The 21,565-nt window shown below is 49.5% G+C and overlaps 1 protein-coding gene across 2 annotated transcripts; it reads left to right on the top strand.

The window, feature by feature from the left end:
- Tacc3 (transforming acidic coiled-coil containing protein 3) lies at positions 1-13,028 on the top strand. 2 transcript variants are annotated; one of them, XM_075943960.1, is made up of 15 exons: positions 1-762; positions 2,674-2,836; positions 2,957-3,099; positions 5,513-5,594; positions 6,138-6,798; positions 7,770-7,822; positions 8,096-8,199; positions 8,999-9,086; positions 9,168-9,269; positions 9,907-9,983; positions 10,063-10,106; positions 10,776-10,936; positions 12,216-12,322; positions 12,410-12,530; positions 12,800-13,028. In XM_075943960.1, the coding sequence occupies exons 2-15, from the start codon at positions 2,675-2,677 to the stop codon at positions 12,863-12,865; spliced, it is 1,971 nt and encodes a 656-aa protein (XP_075800075.1). In that variant the 5' UTR covers positions 1-762; position 2,674; the 3' UTR covers positions 12,866-13,028. The 2 variants fall into 2 exon arrangements, with proteins under 2 accessions (XP_075800075.1, XP_075800074.1); XM_075943959.1 differs by having other exon boundaries at positions 2,674-2,854; positions 12,800-13,000.
- Positions 13,029-21,565: the final 8,537 nt, after the last annotated feature.

Genomic DNA, 21,565 nt, shown 5'->3' with positions numbered 1-21,565 from the left:
GGGCATTCTGGGAGACTGAGACACGCCTGTCAAGGGGCCCGCAAAGCATTCTAGGAGATGGAGTCCCGCCTGAGTCTGCCCGTGGGGTCCTGTGGGGGACAGGGGACAATCTCCCCATAGAGTGACGCGAAGACCACTCTGGAAGACAGTCTCGTTAGGCCGCCCCGAGCACTCTGGAGAAACCCTCGGAACCCCGCGCCGACCCACAAATCGTGAGCCACCCAGAGACCCCCCGCATGGGTGCATCCTCTCCCTTATAAGCAGCTCAGAGAAGACACTGCAGCTGGTTCTATTTAATGGCTGAGAAAAGCCAAGCCAGGGCGAACTGCTGTCTCACCGCCTTCGCGGCCGACCCTGAGACTGTCGGGGCGATGGTGGACACCACAATGTCCGGCTACCGACTAGCCGAATTGGCCTGCTGTGCTAACCTGTGGTTCCCACGCGCCCCGACGCTCCCACCGTGCCCTCAATCCCGGAAGCGGAACTGCCTGCGCGTGAAGGGCGGGACCAGGACGGCCTGATATTGGCCGCCCGCGGCTGTGGCGTTCTGGTCCTGCCGCGCGCTGATTGGCCGCGGAACGTCAACTCTCGGTATTTGAATCTGGGGCGGGCTCACTCAGCGGCCGTCGGTCGCGGACTGCGAGAGTAGAGCCGGTTGGAATTCTTTCATCTCGGTTTCTCCAGCTCGGATTCCTAGCGTGGAGCAGGGACGCCGCTCCTCTCTTGCTGTGGGCGTCGGCGCGGGCCCTCAGCAGTAGGCAGGTAAAGGGCGACTTCCCACGTCCCGCGGGCGAGGGGTGGGGATCAGCCCCGCGGATCTGGATTCCTACTGCCTGGGTTGTAGCTTTCATCCGCAGCTTCGCTCTCTCCTTTCTCTCTCTCCGTTCTCTCTCTCCTTTCTCTTCTCTTCTCTTCTCTTCTCTTCTCTTCTCTTCTCTTCTCTTCTCTTCTCTTCTCTTCTCTTCTCTCTGTTGTTGTTGAGGGCCCACCCCGGCTCACCCCCAGCCCTCTTTTCTGGGCTAACGGATCCCTCAAGCTTCCTAGGCAGGACTGATGCCTGCGGGCTGCATTCCGGATTGGGTCTGCCAGTGATCTCGGTCTGACCCAGCTGACGTCCTCCAAAGAGGCCGCGCGTAACTATTTATCCCCTTAGGTTCCTGTTCTTGTCGAGTGTGTCGTGTATGAGACTTGCGTTTCGGAGCCAGGACATCGGCCCAGGTCTCTTTCTTCCACCTTTTCTGCAAAACTGTTCTGTCTATTGTCTGTCGTTCTGAACCCCCTGTCCCAGGGACAGTTTCTTGTTCCTCGGCCAGTGCCTTCGAGTCGGTCTGCTCCCTCTCCCACCCCACAATCCCACAATTACTCTTGCACCAAGAAGACAGCAGAACCCAATTCTGACTTGTCAAGCTTTGTACCAAGAGCTCCCTCCAGGGGCTGGGGATATGACTCAGCCAGTAACACGCTTGTCAAACAAGCATGAAGACCTGAGTTGAGGTCCTCAGCACCCACCTAAAAATTGTGTGGCATGGCTGTACCTGCCTGTAATCCTAGCACTGGGCAGGCCGACTGGAGAATCTCTGAAGCTTACTGGCTAGACAGATAATCTTGCTGAATCAGTGAACTCCAGGTTCAGTTAGAGAATCCAATATGGTAGAGAGCAATTGAAGAAAACTCACGTCAACCTTTGGCCTCCTCTTTACACAACACCCCCCCCCAAAAAAAAAACAAATCCACAAAAATCCCATTCTAAGCAAAAACTGTACTTCCCACTTTCTCTTCTATAAGGTTCAGTGTGCCTGGCTTTATGTTGACCCATGTTTTCTAATAACCAGTTTTTCAGGCCAAAAATCCTGAACATTGCTCTTGATTTCGTTTCTCCTTACCCCATGTCCTATGCACCTTGCTGAGCAACCTAGACTACCTCTCTCTGACTCCAGGGACCTCTGGTTCTGTCCTTTTCCCTCCCATCTTTTCTCATGGGCTCCTAAAGCAGAGTCAGCAGCAACTTATCTTGGTGATGACCTCCCTCCCCAGTACCCCTCCTCACACTTCAACCAGAGAGCTCCCAGGGTTTCACCCCCAAGACCCTATACTCCTCTGCCTCTACCTCCGCTTCCCAAGTGTTGGGATTAAACGCATGCACCACTACTGCTCGGCTTCTCTGGTGTTCTTAGAGCCAGGATTATATCCCCTAGTTCTTGCCCTACAGTGTAATACGTTAATGGAAGTCATTTTGAACACCTGGATCTCTTTCTATCTCAACCTGAACTCTATTAGTAATTGACTCAGGAGGTGCAGTATGCCTGCTACAAGGGACTCAGGCTTTCTCTGGCAGGTGACACCTACTTGAAGTACTAACTGTACCTGTGAAGGGTCTAGCTCTACCTGTTCAGGAAGGGGTACCTCCCTGATGTATTTATGGGGCATTTCTGTACATGTACTGCAGCATTATTAATTTCCTAAGGACTAAAACACATTCTGTTTAGCCAGGCCATGGTGGTGCACACCTTTATTCCCAGCTCTTGGGGGGCAGAAGCAGGCTGATCTCAGTGAGTTCGAGGCCAGTTTGGTCTACAAGAGCTAGTTGCAAGGACAGCCAGGACTGTTACACAGAGTAACTCTGTCTCAAAAAAAACAAAAATAAATAAATAAACTTTTTTTTTTCTTTTTCAGAATGAGTCTGCATATCTTAAATGACGAAAATGTCCCCAGTGAAAAAAGTTCAGAAAGCTGTGACTTCCTGTTTTCACAACCAGAACTTACCGGAAGAGCCTCTGTTCTTTGTCTGTCACAGAAAGAAAATGTGCCACCCAAAAACCAGGCTAAAGCTGCCAAGGTAAATGGGGACTGTAAAGTAAGTACTTCAGGTACTCTGGGGTTGGCTTTCTGAGCACCTTGGCTTGCATGGGAGGGCTTATATCATGGAACATGTACACTCTCCTCAACCTTTCACTAGGTGACTTTTCAGACACCTCTTCGGGATCCACAGACGCGCAGGATCTTAAGTCCTAATGTGACCAACAAACTCGAGACTTGCTTTGCTCTGGATGGCGCTGTTGAATTAGAAAAGAATCAGTGTGTCTGCTTACAGGAAGAGAAGTAAGTGTTGACGCCATTAATGTCCTGTGAGTCTGTCCTCTCTGGGGTTCTTGCAGAAGCCTTCAGTCCTGTCTTAGCTAGACTTTTTCTCTGAACATGGCCCTAAGTGCAGAATCTGGCATAGTTAGTGGAGAACCAATGATCAGATGGTTGGACTGTTTTCATTCCATACTGGAATCTCTATTTCTAGAACTAGATGGAATGACTAAATCTCATTTCCAGAAAAGTTTATAGTTTCCTTCCTATGGCGTTCTGCTCATCTCTCCCTTCTACTTGAAATCAGCACTTCCCTCCCACACTCAACACTTGGAGAGAGCAGATAGAGCTCATAGACAGAGAAATTACCGTATGATCAACTAATCAAAGCTTGTGAGATGACTTCCTTGGTACTGTTTGCTACACAAGCATGAGGGCCTGAGTTCAGTCCTCAGTACCTACATTTTTAAAAGCCAGAACATGGGCTGGAAAGATGGCTCATTGGTTAAGAGCCCTAGCTACTCTTCTAGAGGTCTTAGAGTTCAATTCCCAGCAACCACATAGTAGCTCGCAACCATCTGTAACGAGATCTGATTGATGCCCTCTTCTGGTGTATGTGAAGACAGGATTCATGTATATAAAATACATAGATAAATAGATAAGTCTTTAAAAAAAGCCCAGAACTATACACCTTTAACTCTAGCCCTAGTGAGGTGGACATAGGAGAATCTTTGGGGCTCTCTGGCCAAATCAGTAACCTCTAAGATATAAAGTGGAGGGGGCTGGAGAGATGGCTCAGAGGTTAAGAGCACTGACTGTTCTTCCAGAGGTCCTGAGTTCAATTCCCAGCAACCATATGGTGGCTCACAACCATCTGTAATAAGATTTGGTGCCCTCTTCTGGCCTGCAGCAGGGAAAACTGTATACATAATTAATAAATAAATATTTTTAAAAAAAAGATATAAAGTGGAGAATGGTTGAGAAAGATACATCAAGTGTTGACTCTGGCACACGTACATACATATGTATAAATGTACATACACCACGCATGCACAATGTGCACACATATCCACATATCAGCACGTAAACATTCACAAAAGAGGAACTAGTAAGAACAGATGTGGCTGAAAGGATGGGGAGAAGCTTTATCCATAGGTGCATTAGGCATTTTCCTGGCAGGAATCCTACTAAAATAACAAGCAGCTACTAAGACTTTGCCTAGAAAGAGGGTCTTGGAATTAGCACTTCGCCAATCTGGTACCAAGGACACGTTTTATCCAGGACAGGAGAGGTCTCTGGTATGATTTTGTTCTGTTTTTACTGATTCCACTGTTTAAAATTTGTGTGTGTGTGTGTAAGCATGAGGAATAAAATGTCACTCCTGTGCTCTTTTGTGTGTGTGTGTGTGTGTGTGTGTGTAAAAGCATGAAGAATAAAATGTCACTCCTGTGCTCTTTAGTGTCACGACATTTCTCTGGGGTTGTATACATTTCAGTCCTATTAAATCACCCCTTATTCTGTTGTTTAAGTGTCTTTGTTAATTTACAGTTTCATTTTGTATTTTTCTGAAGTTCAGTCAGATGAGGTTGGTGTTTAAGTCAAACACTGTTGGTCTATAACAGCCTGAGAAACACAGAGCCGGCAGTTGGCACTTGGCTGCTATGAATGTAGCCTACTTTGAGGCCAAGGAAGTTTTTGTCTCTACCTGTACTGCTGGGAGGGTAGCTCTGAGTAGCACCAGTTATGAGTGTCACTTATGAGCTTATTCTTAGTAGCCTAGGCATGCACGAATCATGTTGCCATTCATTAATTTTAAGATACTCTGAGGGAGGCCGGGCAGTGGTGGCGCACGCCTTTAATCCCAGCACTTGAGAGGCAGAGGCAGGCAGATCTCTGTGAGTTCGAGACCAGCCTGGTCTACAAGAGCTAGTTCCAGGACAGGCTCCAAAACCACAGAGAAACCCTGTCTCGAAAAACCAAAAAAAAAGATACTCTGGGGGGCTAGAGAGATGGCTTAGAGGTTAAGAGCACTGACTTCTCTTCCGGAGTTCAATTCCCAGCAACCACATGGTGGCTCACAACCATCTGTAATGAGATCTGGTGCCCTCTTCTGGTCTGCAGCATATATGTAGGGAAAACGCTGTATACATAATTAATAAATAAATCTTTTAAAAAAAAAAAGGAAAAAAGAAAAAGCATGGGCTACCACTCAGGTGGAAGCTGATTGGTACCACAGCAAGCCGCTGGCCTTAGGTACTCCAGGAGGTAGCTATGACACCAGCAGCCAATGTTACCTCCAGAGAAACCTCATAACTTTCATGTATCTTTTAGCATAAGCAGCTTTTTAAGTGAACCAGCATAAGAGGGAAGTAAATAATTTAATACCAGAATAAGGAACATGAAGAAGACCCAGCTCTGATAACTCTTGTCTCTCCAGTCAGCTGCCGTTAGCCCCAGTGGATGATACACCTGTGGTTCAGTTGGCAGCCGAGATCCTAAAAGCAGAAGGTGAGGTCCAGGTATGTATGTGTACACAGATAGATACTATCACCATTGTTACATACTGTGTAGAAAAAAATAACAGGGCATCAAGGTGTAGTAGCACATACTTTTAATCCCCGCACTTGGGAGGCAGAGGCAGGCAGAACTCTGAGTTCTAGGCCAGCCTTGTCTACATAGTCTCTAGGACAGCCAGGTATACAGAGTGAGACCTTGTCTCAAAGAAAAAGGGGCTGGAGAGATGGCTCAGAGGTCCTGAGTTCAATTCCTAGCAACCACATGGTAGCTCACAATCATCTGTAATAAGATCTAGTGCCCTCTTCTGGTCTGTAGGCACACATACAGACAGAACACTGTATACATAATAAATCTTTAAAACAAAAACAAAATATCATGGCAGAGAAGCCACCAGCAATCTTCTGGTGACAGGATGGGATACAACACTACTATTTCCCTTCCCCTAGAGCTGCCTCCCCGTCTGGGTTTATTATAAGGAGATTGGGTAAGGCAGAGACTCCCACTCGGGACCTCATTGTACAAGGTGATGCTGACTTTCCCTCTAGGTGGGAATCTTGAATTCTTCAAGTACTTCAGCTTCCACAAGTTTTCTGGACAGTGAATTGGTAGCGCCTCCTGCTGAGCCAGTTCTGGAGCCTTCTCATCAGGGACCAGAGCCTACCATGGATGGCAAACTGTTGGCACCTCCTGCTGAGCCAGTTCCGGAGCCTTCTCATCAGGGACCAGAGCCTATCTTGGACAGTGAGCTGGTGGCTCCTCCTGCTGAGCCAGTTCTGGAGCCTTCTCATCAGGGACCAGAGCCTATCTTGGACAGTGAGCTGGTGACTCCTCCTGCTGAGCCAGTTCTGGAGCCTTCTCATCAGGGACCAGAGCCTACCAAGGATGGCAAACTGTTGGCGCCTCTTGCTGAGCCAGTTCCGGAGCCTTCTCATCAGGGACCAGAGCCTATCTTGGACAGTGAGCTGGTGGCTCCTCCTGCTGAGCCAGTTCTGGAGCCTTCTCATCAGGGACCAGAGCCTACCAAGGATGGCAAACTGTTGGCGCCTCTTGCTGAGCCAGTTCTGGAGCCTTCTCATCAGGGACCAGAGCCTATCTTGGACAGTGAGCTGGTGGCTCCTCCTGCTGAGCCAGTTCCGGAGCCTTCTCATCAGGGACCAGAGCCTATCTTGGACCTAAAGGAAGAGAGCTTCAGAGACCCAGCAGAAGGTATGCAACCGTAAGGTGTCACCCAGTTTCCCATAAATCCTGTGGATATTTAACATTCCTGTAGTTTGCAGGTAGTTATTCCACGGGCTGTTTCTCTGACTAGTTCACATGCAAACTTTTGTTCCTTCAAAAGATGAGATGTTGCTTTAGGGTTACTATTGCTGTGATGATACACTATGACCAGCCAGGCAAGTGGTCGGTCATAATACCTTTTTAGTCCTAACACTTAGGAGGCAGAAGCAGGCAGAGTTCTGTGAGTTCAAGGCCAGCCTAGTCTACAGAGAAAGTTCCAAGACAGCCAGGGCTACACAGAAGCCCTGCCTCACAAAAACAAAAACAAAACAAAACAAAAGAACACTTACTACTTTTCTTATAGAAGATCTGGGTTTGGTTCCCAGCACCCACATGGTAACTCACAACCACCTGAAACTCTAGTTCCAGGGAATCCAGTGTCCTCTTCTGACCTCCACAGGATCCTTTTTGTTTGTTTTGTTTTGATTTTTCCAGACAAAGTTCTCTGTAGCTTTGGATGTCCTGGAACTCACTCTGTAGACCAGGCTGGCCTCGAACTCTCAGAGTGCTGGGATTAAAGGCATATATCACCACTGCCTGGCATTTTTACTGAATTGTTTTGTTTTGGTTTTCTCCACAGGCTTCTTTATGCATGATATTTACATAGCTCACACAAGCAAACACATACACATAAAGTTAATTTAAAAAAAAAATTCACCAGGTGGTAGTGGCACATGCCTCTAATTCCAGCATTCAGGAGGCAGAGACAGGCCAGTCTGCTTTACAAAGCAAGTTCCAGGATAGCCAGAGCTGTTATACAGAGAAACCTGTCTTGGAGCCTGCCCCATCCCACCCCGCCAAAAAAAGAAGAGTGATCACACTCTGTTGAGTACTCGGGTGCACAGCCCTCGGTACCTGCAGTACTTGAGGGAAATGTCTACCATTATTTACCATTTCAGTTCTAGGTACCGGCGCTGAAGTAGATTACCTGGAGCAGTTTGGGACATCTTCGGTAGGTGCTTAGCACTTGATGGCAGCCCCAACTGAAACCTGTGACCCAGTCAGCTGAGGCCATTTATGCTTGGTGCCTGGAGCATCCTGCAGTTCCTTTATAGTGTCTGGTCATAGAGTCCTAACCCATGTGTCTCCCTCACTCCCAAATAATCCTGGACCCATGAGTGTGTGTTGTGGTTTCCTAGCCCCCTTTGCTGGCTCCTGGGGTTGTGTCTGTTAAAGCAATGGTGAATCTTGATGATTGTTCGTGTTCTTTCTTTCCTCCTCTCAGTTTAAGGAGTCAGCCTGGAGGAAGCAGTCTTTGTACTTGAAATTTGATCCCCTCCTGAAAGAAAGCCCTCAGCGGCCAATGCCAGTGGTCCCAGTGACAAATAGGTATGTCCCTCCTTTGAAGATGTTCATACAAGCTAGGCAGACTAGTGGCTGTTACTAAGTATATAACTGATTCAAAAATTCTAGAAAAGGGTTAACTGAACTAGAATAAGTAATGGGGGTGGACAAACAGGACATAGATCAGATAATCCATGTTTTTTAATAAGGAGGGAGCTTTCCCATGCTCTCTTCACACAGGCCACCCAGGAGACACAAGCAACGCACAGTAGGGTACCAGAATGGGCCAGGTCCAATAGTATTTGTTTTTATGAGTGGAATTCTTGTTCCACAGTCATGCCTGTTCTTTGATGAATCCCCCATGACAGCTTGTACTATAAAAGCAGGTCTGAATGGTTGTGACAGAAGCCATAGGGCCTCCAAGTCTGACATTTATGGGAAAAATCCAGGCTAGTGTCTGCTACTTTGGAAAAAAATATAGTCAAAGTCATATTAAGAATTACCTGCTAAATCTAACACAAGACCCTTGAAACCAGAGAAGAAAAGATTTGCCACTTCTAACTAGGTATTCGCCCTGTGTGCTCTGAAGACATCCCAGTAAGGTATCTACCATGGCTGTGCAGCTTGCTATGAGAAATGAATCATGGCTCATAGGAAGAGTGAGTAGACAAGCAGGGGAAGGGGACATGAGCCAGTAACTCCAGGCCCGGTGCTACCTTCTAGCCTGTGTGTGCTTGTTTTTAGAGTAAGACCCAAACACAAAGCTTGTTAAGACAGCACAACTGACTTTTATGCCCTATTCAATACTCATCATGAGGTGATCTTGCTGCCTGTTTGGTTTCAGTGAACAGGATGCAGATGAGCCTGGCTTGGGAAATCCAATAGAAGGCAAGCTTGTGGACTTAGATTTCTCAGGAGCTCCGGATGTTCCAGTAAGCACTTTATCATCATTGCAAATTTTGTGGTCTCAAAAGATGAATGAGATCTTGAGGGCCTATGTTTTACCCACACAGGTGCCAGGCCCACCCTTGTGTGTCCTTGAGCCTAGAGGCCTCCTTCTGACTGAGCCTTTTGAAGATGTGCTGCAATACAGCCAGAAAGACCTAGACGCACTGGTAAGAAAAAGCTGATTACCGGGTAGTGGTGGTGCACGTCTTTAATCCCAGCACTTGGGAAGCAGAGGCAGATGGATCTCTGAGTTCGAGGCCAACCTGGTCTACAAAGTGAGTTCCAGGGCAGCCAGAGCTAAACAGTGAAACCCTCTCTCTTAAGAAGAAGAAAAAAAATTGGAGGCTGTTTTGGAGGAGTAGCTGAGAGCTAGGTACAGGTTATTCTAAGTGCAGTTTGTACTCTGACCAGATACAGGCTGCTTACAGGAATCTCCTACATCTTCTAAAATCTCAGAAATCAATGAATAGCCCCCAGGACAGGCCTGAGGGTTCCACACTGAATTTAAGGTCTGTGATACCTGCTGAATACAGCCTAGTGGAATGTGGTTTTGGCGCCCTCTTGTGGCTATTTGGCTAACACACTGAGAGATACTCCCTGGGTACCTGCTGGGTTCCACCGCAGCAGGTTGCCTTCATTAACATGGCCAGCAGCCCTACTTCTTGGCTTTATGAATGCAGTTCCCATAGCTCAGTGGCATGACTCCAGAGACCTTGGATGTGAAGGAAACAATCCCTAGTAAGAAAGACACCCCACAGACCTGTGATTGTGGTCCACCTGCCAACCCAGGTATGTGGCTTCTAGGTGAATGCAACACAACAGGAGAACTTGGAGCTGAGGAGCAAGTATGAGGACCTCAACAGGAAGTACTTGGAGATGGGGTAAGACTGCAGCACCAGTGCTATGACCTAGTTCCACTTGGTGATGAGCCACAGATACTCATCTTCTCTCCTTCTATAGGAAGATCATGGATGGGTTTGAGAAGATCGTGTACAAATCAATGGGTGAGTGCTAGCTGCATCCCTCCCTTTGTGTTCTGAGATAACAATATACCGCCCATTTCTTCTCCTAACCTGTGCTCTGGAGCCACTGAGGGTGAGGTTCAGTGAAGAGAGGAGGTACCCATGTGAATGACGTTCACTGAACAGCTGGCAGCCAGAGCTCTAGTGAGGTGAGGAACAGACACAGTGCAGCTTGTCACACCATGCCCTGTCCTGCCTTCCCCTCCCCAGAGATGACTGCAAGTATCAGAGTGGAGATGGAGGTGTCCTGGTAGGGGTCTACGAAGCCGACAGTGGCCAGGACAGGTCTTCCTGTTCTCCTTCCCCTGAGACCCATAAAGCACATGAACCCTAAGTCTACCACACTGGCACCCGCTTCTTCCAGTCTTGCTAAACATCTTACCTTAAGCATCTCATTGCTAGGTCCTGGGCCAAGCTCCTCATGAGGCTGACATGGAAGAAGCAGACATGTTCTAGACCTGTCACATCCCAGAGAACATGAAGGGGGAAGGGGGACTGTTGTGTTATGGGACACGTAGTAGTGTCCATACCTGCTGCACCCTGCTCCTGGCTCCCCATCTCTCCTGCTGTTCTCTCACCCCTTGTTTTGGGGCTGTTTCTGGCATCCAGTATAGTAGCTGCTTCTTAATCCCAAATACTTAACTTTTTAAGAGGAGGCTGAGAAACAGAAGGAACTCGCAGAAGACAAAATCAAAAAAGTTCAAAAAGAGAGAGACCAACTTATTGCAGACCTGAACTCCATGGAAAAGTCTTTCTCTGACCTTTTCAAGAGGTTTGAGAAGCAGAAAGAAGTGATTGAAGGCTACCAGAAGGTGCGTTGTATCCCCTTTGATCCTTGTTTTACAGGGCATAGCCCATAAGAGTGGGGCCACGCCTTTAATCCCAGCACTAGAAAGACAGAGACAGGTGGATCTCTGTGAGTTCGAGGCCAGCCTGGTCTACAAAGCAAGTTCTAGGACAGCCAGGACTGCTACACAAAGAAACCCTGTCTTGCCGGGCGATGGTGGCGCACGCCTTTAATCCCAGCACTCGGGAGGCAGAGGTAGGCGGATCTCTGTGAGTTCGAGACCAGTCTGGTCTACAGAGCTAGTTCCAGGACAGGCTCCAAAGCCACAGAGAAACCCTGTCTCGAAAAACCAAAAAAAAAAAAGAAAAAAAAAAAAGAAACCCTGTCTTAAAAAACCAAAACAAAAGGAGTGGGGCCATGAGCTGTGCTATTGTCCCTGATCCTGGCACCAGGCCAACGGAAAGTAGTTGATGTCCTATCAACAAGACAAACTGTATCCAGTAGGTTCTGGTGGAGAAGCACAGCCAGATCTGTGAAACACAGGTTTTGGCTGTTATGGAGCCTCAGAGGAGACTGGGGGTATCCCCCATTCAGTGGTAGTATGCCTGGAATACATGAGGCCCTTGGCTCAATCTCCAGCAGCACCACATGCATGCATGCTCACAACACACACACAACCTTGCAAGAAAAGGCAAACTGGGTTAGGGCAGTGGTGGCACATGGCCTTTAATCCTAGCACTCAGGAAGCAAAGGCAGGCAGATCTCTTGAGTTCAAGACTTGCGTGGTCTACAGAGTGAGTTCTAAGACAGCCAAGACTACACAGAGAAACCCTGTCTCAAAAAACAAACAAAAATGTCAGGTGGTGGGCAAACTGGACTTTCCCCGTGGTGTCTATGGAGGAAACAAGTCATTTTGGGAGCCAGCTAACTCCTGCTACATGATCCTCAGTAGTCAGCTTTCACTGTGAGTATGAGAGGCCCAGAGAGAGTGGGGAGCAAGGCTGCATACATCCACCTGATTGTGCTGCTGCCGTGTGTAGTGTGACTTGCACTCCTAAGTAGAAACTGATGCCGGGTACTACTCTAGGGGTCAGACCCAGATGTTTGCACCTTGAAGATGGGATAGACGTAAACATACATCAAGAGGGTTTTTCTAAAGGGAAAATGCCAAGTTCTGTATCACTAATGTCCCCAAAAGCCTTAAGTCTGCCCCTTCCCCTGGGACTCCCTATATGCCCAGACTGGATAGGCCTGGCTCTGATGGGACAGTGTACCATTAATGTTCCTGTCCTCTCATTCTCAAGAATGAAGACTCTCTGAAGAAATGTGTTGAGGAATACATAGCAAAGATTGAAAAGGAGGGCCAGAGGTACCAAGCACTGAAGGCCCATGCAGAAGAGAAGCTCAACCTGTGAGTACCAGATGCCCGTCTTGGGAGGGAGGCCTAGCTAACTTGTTACAGGGTCAGGCCTAACCTGTGTGTCTGTTTCTGCCCAAGGGCTAATGAGGAGATTGCCCAAGTGCGTAGCAAGGCCCAAGCAGAGGCACTGGCCTTCCAGGCAAGCCTAAGGAAGGCACAGATGCAAATCCACTCACTGGAGAAGACTGTGGAACAGAAGGTAGGGCACAAACTCCAGGCCCTGCTCCGGAGTTGACTTTGATACAGGATTGCCTGGCCATATCTTTTGTTTTGTTTTTTTGGTTTTTTTTATTTGTTTTTTGTTGTTGTTGTTTAATTATATCCCTACTGGCCATTTCTTTCAGTAAGTCCAGAGCCAGCCTTTTCCTTTTTAGTCTCTTTTCCTACTTGAGATGGGTGGGACCTTCCTAGCCAGGTGCCACTCCCTCTGAGACCCTACTGAAACCAGCCTTATCTTTTCTCCTTCAGACTAAAGAAAATGATGAACTGACCAGGATCTGTGATGACCTCATCTCTAAGATGGAGAAGATCTGATTGCAACCAGCCATCACCAACCCTCTGTCTGCCCATTTCTTTGTCTGTCTGATTTGTCTTTTGTGTGTGGTCTTTAACCCCTATTCATTCCTAAGTTATATTACTTTGAAGACTAAAGTTTCTTAATTTCAAACTCAAAATCAACCCAGGTCCTGTTGTTTATAACAAGCTCACTTGCCTCTGTTTTTCCAGGTAGTTCAGCTTGGCTGAAAGTATCTTTTTTTTTTTAATTAATTATTTATTTATTATGTATACAATATTCTGTCTGTATGCCTGAAGGCCAGAAGGGGGCACCAGACCTCCCTGAAAGTATCTTTCTGCAGTCCTTATATAACATTGGTTCTCAACTTTGCTAATGCTGCAACCCTTTAATACAGTTCCTCATATTGTGGTGATCCCAAACCATAAAGTTATTTTCATTGCTGCTACTTCTTTTTTTTTTTATAAATAAATGTAAATTTTTTTTTTTTTTGGTTTTTTTTTTTTTTTTTTGGTTTTTCAAGACAGGGTTTCTCTGTGGCTTTGGAGCCTGTCCTGGAACTAGCTCTGTAGACCAGGCTGGTCTCGAACTCACAGACATCCATCCGCCTGCCTCTGCCTCCCAAGTGCTGGGATTAAAGGCGTGCACCACCACCGCCTGGCATAATGTAAACATTTTTTAAGGATTTATTTATTATGTGTACAGTATATGTCTGTGTGCCAGAAGAGGGCACCAGATCTCATTACAGATGGTTGTGAGCCACCATGTGGTTGCTGGAAATTGCACTCAGGACCTCTGAGCCATCTCTCCGGCCCTCATTGCTACTTCCTAACTGTAATTTTTGCTACTATTATGAATTGTATTGTAAATATTGTGTTTTCCGAGGGTCTTAGGTGGCCCCTGGGAAAGGGTCATCTGACCCCCAGGTTGAGAACCTCTGTTATGGAATCCTGGGGAGGGAGGTGGGGTCTAGTGAATCTGGTTAGTTCAGAGACTTCCTAAAGCTGTTGAGTTACTACCTGGAGATTCCCTGAAGAATAGAATGTTTTGCCTCCCTTTAGAACATTCTGTATCTTAAGAAGTTTCCCTCCAAGATGGAAAGTTACCTCTTGGAATAACTGGCTACACAAAGCCCAGTTCTGGCCTAAGACTAAAGAAAGCCATTACCTATTCCTGCCAGCTATCCTGTTTCCCTGGCTGTGAGAAAACACCTCTTGAGCCTGCTTATCAAGCATGGCGAGAAGCATGGCAGCATGCAGGCAGCCTTGGTGCTGGAGAAGGAGCATCCTGATCCTCAGATGGCAGGAGACTGCACCACACTGAGCGTAGCTTGAACATATGAGATCTCAAGCCCTCCATAGTGACACACTTCCTCCAAGTCCACACCTCCTAATAAAGTGCCACTGGGCCTTTCCTATTCAAACCTAAACCTCACACACCCTATCCTTGAGACCTTGGGAACCTAAGTTTCTATATAAAACCAAAAGCTAAGCAGCCAGGGCTTGCGTTCGCTGCTGAAGTGGCACAAGCGTATAGAAACACCAACATCTACATCTGTGCTGCTAAGGCAAACAATCAAGACTCCATGGAGCAAGGAGCTTAAGCAGACGTCTCTGAAAAAGAATTGCTGTCTCAAGAGGGCAGTAGTAGCTCCCACTGGTTTCTAGCTTTCCACTACCCTGCAGATGAAGCTGTGGATCGTGCTACATCAGGACAGACACTTAAAAGCTCAGTGCCTAGAGCAGGGCAGTGGTGGTGGCGCACACCTTTAATCCCAGCACTTGGGAGGCAGAGGCGGGTGGGTCTCTGAGTTCTAGGACAGGCTCCAAAGTAGACCATTTCAAATCAAGCAGCAACCAGGGTTAGCGCCTCAGACCCCTGTGTAGTGCAGGAGTGGGGCTGGGCACACAGCATGTGTTCAGCTTTAGAAAGCCCAGGAATTCTGAATAGGCATTGGCCCAGCCTCTGGTCCTAAACACAGCTGTGACCTAGTCAGCCCCCAGAATCATCAAGTAGGCTGAGGGGATCTGGGTCCTACTGAGACTTAGTACTGTTCATGCTGTAGGGGCTAGTATACAATATACAGGGATATGCCATGGCTCATGCTGTAGGGACTAGTACACAGTATACTGGGATATGCCCACGCCTGTGGCTGAGCCTGAGGCAAAATGTTTCCTCTCAAAATGGAATGTGGGTCCCACCCAAAGAGAGACCCAGACCAAAGTGTCAGTCACTCTGGAAGTACACACCCCTCAACCAGGACCTGCTGTGGGGACTGCCTGCTAATCTGCAACTGGGGGCTGAAAGTCCTCAGGTAGCTACCACCAGGAGTTAAAGCCATCTGGGTGTGTTACTATAGAGATAAGTGGGGGCCTTTATGGAAAACAGACTCAGAAGCTCAGTAGCCTGGGCCTCCCAGAAAACCTAAGCTGAACCTATTTGGAGGCTAGTGTCTTGCTAAGGCAAAAGGCCAATAGAGCTAGATAGGCATTCCTGGGACAGACACCTGGCCAGCGTTGTGGGGCAGATATCCCTGGATCTTAGGCCTCTATGCTCAGCCCAATCTCTGAAATTCACTACCATGTTCTCCCAGATCCGTGACCTTCTGACGTCTCCCAGGACCATGCCACTACTCCTTGCCAAAGACCCATCCCACAGCAGCCCTACACAGATGGGACAAATACACTTTCACCTAGGGGTTCTTTATTTTTGTTGGTTTTCTGAGATGGGTTCTCCATAGCCCTGGCTGTCCTGGAACTAGCTCTTATAGACCAGGCTGGCCTCGAACTCACAGAAGTCTGCCTGCCTCTGCCACCCAAGTGCTGGGATTAAAGGCATGTGCCATCACTGCCTGGCCTTTTATTATTATTATTAACATTTTTTCCCATTTATTTTACATACCAACCAGTTTCCCTTCCCTTCTCTCCTCCCCCGCCACACACACACCTAGGGGGTTCTTAATTGCTGAGCATGGCAGAACCTGCCATGCTCACTTCACAGACAAGGATGCTGAGGCCCAGAGAAACGGCACTTGCCAGCTGAGAAAGGCTAGCCAGATGCAGGACATGGCAGCACCTCTCTCACCTGACCAGCTACCCACAAGGAGGGCAGCAATATGGTGGCAAAGTTTTCCTGCTGCTTGGGGTACTGTTAAACGCCTTGAGAGGTAGAAGGCTGTAGCCAGGCCTTCTCACTGGCTCTGTCTGCCTGGCCTCTCCAGTCCTTCTGAAAACTGCCCTATCTCCTGCTGGGGCCTCTTCCAGCCAAGCCAGAGTCTGTCCAGAGAAAGTCCTGTAGGGCAGCTGGAAGCATTAGGGTAGCCAGCCTGGCCTGGGGCCATGCTGAGGACACCGGCAGCCCAGCAGCAGCCTGGGCCGAGCCACTTCAGGACAAAGAAGCCTTGTATGGCTGAATGGGCATTTATCCTGGGGGTTGAAGGGAGCCCTGGCACTGGTCCTCTATGAGTAAACATGACCCTAGCTGGGCATACAGCAGCAAGGCCAGACTTCCGTAGCCCTGAGTCCCTTGACATTACACAGTGGGTGTTTGTGGGCCTCCTGCCAGGGCAGAACATGGGAACAGGGAATGCCCTAGAGGCAACTGGAAGGCAGCAGTGCACAGAAGTAAAACATCACAGAAACCCTTCCCACAGTGCCACAGCTCCCCCAGCGAGCAGTCCAACTCCACTGCTGAAGATGACATGTGAGTCTCCCTACACATGTATGTGCTGAAGCCCAAGTCCCTGACAGGATGGTATGGAACCCTAGTGATCTGTGAGGTCAGATCATGAGAGGAGAAAAGCCTGACAAGCGGGGCGATGGTGGCGCACGCCTTTAATCCCAGCACTCGGGAGGCAGAGGCAGGCGGATCTCTGTGAGTTCGAGACCAGCCTGGTCTACAGAGCTAGTTCCAGGACAGGCTCCAAAGCCACAGAGAAACTCTGTCTCGAAAAACCAAAAAAAAAAAAAAAAGAAGAAGAAGAAAAGAAAAGCCTGACAAGAGGAGTGTTAGCCTACCTGTGGCGGTGGCACATCTTTAATCCCAGCACTCGGGAGGCAGCGGGAGGCGGGTCTCTGTGAGTTCGAGACCAGTCTGATCTACCGAGTAAATTTCCGGACAGCCAGAGCTAAAAAATGAGAACTTGTCTCAAACCACCTCCACTCTGCCTCCCCCCCCCCCCAAATAGTTGAGCTCTGCCATATGACCGTGGATAGCACAGGCCCAGGCCCAGGCCCAGGCAACTGCTTCCCCAGACGATGAATGGGCTGTACCTAGCCTCTAGCCTGAGGGATCACTGTCCTATTTAAGTCCCCAACCCAACCCACGCGACTTTACTTTCACAGGCCTGGCAAAATAAGCCCATTCCTTTAATCGGTGGTCACAGGACAGGGTGGTGCTCTTGGAAGACTGAACCTCACCAGAAGAAGCCTAGTCACCTCTGGATTCCAAGACCACACAGTGAGTGGGCCCAAAATGCCTCCCTGGGTCAGACAAGATAGTTTAGAGAGGGTTAAGTGACCTCTGCAAGTGGATCTCCAAGCTGAGGATCATACCCACAGGATGGTGCCCTACTCATCCACAGCCCCAGCTCCCTTCAGCCTAGGATGAACCCCAAACACTCTGGACCCCTCACTAGTAAAGTCTCAGCCTCTAGAAGGCCCTTGGTCGTGTTTGTGCGCGACACCTACACCTAAATCCTGAACTCTCTCTTCTGAATCCATCACTGCCTGAAGTGGGATAAATCTATGTCTCTTGTCTCTCTGGAGAAGGCCTCAGAGAGGCAGAGCTTATAAGGTGGCCTCCCAGGAAATAGAAACACACTGGAATGGGTAGACTCGCCTGTACATCTAAAATGGGCTCCGCCTTTCTGGGGTGTGCTCAAGGATAGATCACAGAATTGAGGTATGTCAACCCCCACGGTGGCCCTATGTATGTAGGGACAGGCACATCTGTGCTGATACTACTCAGTGGCCTCGTACCCTGACCCCAGGGATCCCAAGCTTTGCTTGCATTTATCAGCCATCAAGTCAGGCAGCCTGCAGGGGGCACCATTGGACAGGCCTGAGTCCCTTATGTGGCCCATGGGTGCTTTCTCCACCAAGCCAGCCCCATACTTCCAGGCTCCTGCACCTGGGCCTCTAGCTGCATACCTTGAGGTGCTGAGGACCCTTCTGGCCCTTTCATCATACCTTGACCAGCCAGGTATAGCTCTGATCATGAATGCCCTCGCCAACTCACTCCTCTCCTCTATCGGGAGGAACCCCCTGCCAAGCCACAGCCAAGAGGTTCCAGGGCCTCAAGGGTAGGAACTAGTCATTGCATGCTGCAGGACAAGAATCCACAGCAAAATGAAACTTTGCCCAGGACTCAGTGGTGAGCAGATGTGACTACTGCATGCCAAGCTCCCACTCACCATCATCCATGCAGGGTCTCCTACCCTGCACCCCTTTACATCCCAAAGGAGGAGGCCAGAACCCCCAGAAAACCCGGCATCAGAACCCGCCAGAAAATCTGGCACCAAGCTTCAAACTGAAAGGTCCCAAGTATATGTACAATGAATGGATTAATTACATGCACTAGGGCACTCACACACACTCATCTCTTCTACTCGGGCCAGCAAGGAGTAGATGAGAGCCTCATGCCCCAGCAAGGCCGGAGTCCTGAAGGCAGTCCCTTGAAGGCCATCATCGCTTACGGGCCCTCTGTGTTGGCAGCATGGAGGTCCTGGCATTCACAGACATCCAGGGAAACCAGAAATATTAATCATGCAAGGGTTCCTCAGTAGGGGAGATACATACAATACCTATGTTCCATGCGGAAAGCTGAGAGTGGATATGGCTAACTACCAGGTGAGCTTTTCGCTATCTGTGCAGGAAGACCTTACCACTTTTTGCTGTAGAGACAAACCTCACTCAAATTCCCCAGAATGTTTATTCCAGACTCTTCCTCCCTAGCTCCCAGTTAACAGAATCCACCCTTAGGGGAGACGTCACGTGTACTGCTGATCTTATGCTATCTGTCAGAGACCACACTAGACTTTTAGTCATAGAACCCATCCTCATGGTCGCGTGTACTCACACCGTAAGCTTCACTGTGCACCTGGGATGGGAACGATTGCTGCCTGGAAACTTTCCCCCAAACTGCACTGTGTTTTAAATATACCTACAGTCGACTACCTGGCATTAGACTCCTGAAATCTGATCCAGGCTGACGAACTCAATCTGAACCTGGTTTTCATTCTCATCTCTTCAAAAGCCACTTCCTTGCTGTGACCACCTGCAGGGTGCCCCACACCTCTGTAGCCTCCCCACCCCCACCCCTTCTGCCCACCCCTTAAACCCCCTTGGTGCCAACAGCACAGCCCCAATCTGGGCTAGGCTTACAGGGGCCATGGAACTGCCTTCACAAGAAGAGGTGGCGGGGGTAAGGCCAAAACCGTGGGAGAAAGGATAAATTCATGGGGCAAGGGTGAGTCCATAGCAAGTTAACAAGAGCAAGAAGAGCTGTCTGACAGGGCCTTCCAGAGAGGAAAGGACCCCCAGATGGTAGACAAGCCACCTGCGGGCGGCCTCTGCTGATGTGGTGCGGAAGCCAGGCCCGTCATCAGGCTCCTAGTTCTCCAAGGCATGTCACTCCTGGAGGACTGGGGGAATGTGCAGGAAATCACAGAGGGTTACACCTGAAGGGCTATTGTGGAAAGAACTGCAGGGCAGGTAGAACCCCAGGCCTTCTACTCAGTGCTTCCTAAGGCATCCTGGAATCCTCTGGGTTGAGCAGGAAGAACTGAGGCAGAGCTGGGCTGCAGATTAGCTAGAGAAAGCTCTCTGGGCATTGTCTGGTACTGATACACCCTCTACCAGGGCAATTCCAGAGCTGAGCCCATGAGGCCAGCACATCATATTCTCCAGGTGGGGACCCAAGGCCCGGTCAACGGACTCTGAAGCCTGGCACAGCGGGCCCTCCTGCCTGGGGTATCTGTCTGATGGCCTTGGAACTGCCCTCCCACAGAAGGCCAGCAGTGTCTCCCACCCAGCCCTTAAATAACTTACCCACAGTCACATAAGGGTGGGGTCCAATGGGTCTCCCGGTGCCTGTCCATCAGGGACACGGTAGCCCATCGATCATTTAGCTAGTCTTACTAGCTGCCCTGGCCTAGAGGACTTGAACCTGGAGTCTTCAAGAAGTCTCCCCACCCTCCCTAAGCTCCATAGTGAAGGTCCAGACAGCAGGGGTGGCTTGGTATCAGAGAGTGGCACTCCATGTCCAGGGCTGGAGTCAGGCACAGACCCCCACTGGAAACTCAATGTCCCCATCAAATAATGAGGGCTTGGAGCCCAAGACTCTAAGAGTTCTGGCACCTTTGACTTTTCATTCCCATGACCTGTGTGAGCCTCTCCTCTGTTCCGGGACAGCACAGTGTGAAAGGGGAGGAAGAGGAAAGCGGACACATCCAGGACATGTTAACAGGACACATCACAAGGACCAGGGTAGGAAGAGAAGGCTGGGTGGCCACTAGTGCCCCCAGTGTTCTCATTGTGACCTCTGACCCCACACTCCCCTTTGGAGGCTCATCACTTTTCCACTCTTGAGCTCTGTTAATGGCTCCCCACCTAGGCCAGCCAGCACAGGCCTCAAAGTCCCTGAGTATTCAAAGCCAGAACAACCCCAGGCATAGGAGAGACCTTTCCCCAACCAGCGAGAGGCTAGCTGGGGAGCCTAACAAGACCCAGCTTCCCACAGCATTCAAGGAGATACCAGCTCCAACTAGCTCATGGCTCAACCAGTAAACGGGTAGACATGGTGGCTATTGTCCATCTGGGAGGTCAGCTGGATAGAATCCGTCCACTTCATACTCAACCCTGGGCCCTGTGACACCTAGGTCCCCTCTACTCCCCATCCCAGGTAGGCAGAGGCCTCTGGGTGCTTCTCATCCTGTACCAGAGCAGGCAGCCAAAAGCAACCCAGCACTGGATAGGCACAAGACAGAGTACCACTTACTCATGGGCTTCACTGAGGAGGCACCAGAAATCAGAAACAGATGGCCAGCCGTGTCTCCCACCCAGCCCTTGGGCAACTTACCCACAGCCACATAAGGGTGGGACCCCATGTGACAAGGACTGCCGGTCCCTGTCTGCCAAGGATATAACAGCCATTTAGCAGTCTTACTAGCTGCCCAGGCCTTAGAGGACCTGTGCCTGGAGTCTTCAAGAAGTCTTCCCACCCCTCTAAGTTAAGGGACCCTTGCTGCTCTACGCTAGAGATGAGGCACCAACAGCAGAGACCAGGCCTGTTCCCTGTCCCCCTCCACAGGGGGCACTACTATGAGCCAGACTAGTGTGTGTCTGGGGTTGTGCCCTTTTACCACCTCGGGGCTTCCCAGAGCAGCGGGAATGAGGCCTGCAAGACTAGGGTCTTTCTTCTAGAAAAGGCTTCAAATGCTGGTTAAGGTGTCATTTGTCCAACCTCCGAGTCTCCAAGAGATCTACTGGGAGGCCCTGCCTGGCCCCACGACTGCCCAAGGCAGGAGGGCTGGGCCAGATCTGTGCTGCCCCAACGTGCCTGCTTGCTCCCTCAGGAGGCCTGATGCGCCAGGTGCCGCTCCTCTGCCAGGAACATGAGCTCACCTCGACCCTGGGGCAGGATGGGAGAGGCGTCCCCACCCCACAGGCAACGTGACTTGCCCGAGGTCACAAAGCCATCTCTTTGGTTCCCCACCCTGT

This window comes from Microtus pennsylvanicus, chromosome 12 (genome assembly GCF_037038515.1).
Source record: "Microtus pennsylvanicus isolate mMicPen1 chromosome 12, mMicPen1.hap1, whole genome shotgun sequence".
In the NCBI taxonomy this organism is placed as follows: domain Eukaryota; kingdom Metazoa; phylum Chordata; class Mammalia; order Rodentia; family Cricetidae; genus Microtus; species Microtus pennsylvanicus.
The sequence above is the reverse complement of the archived record's forward strand: the minus strand, read 5'-3'. Positions and strand labels throughout refer to the sequence as shown.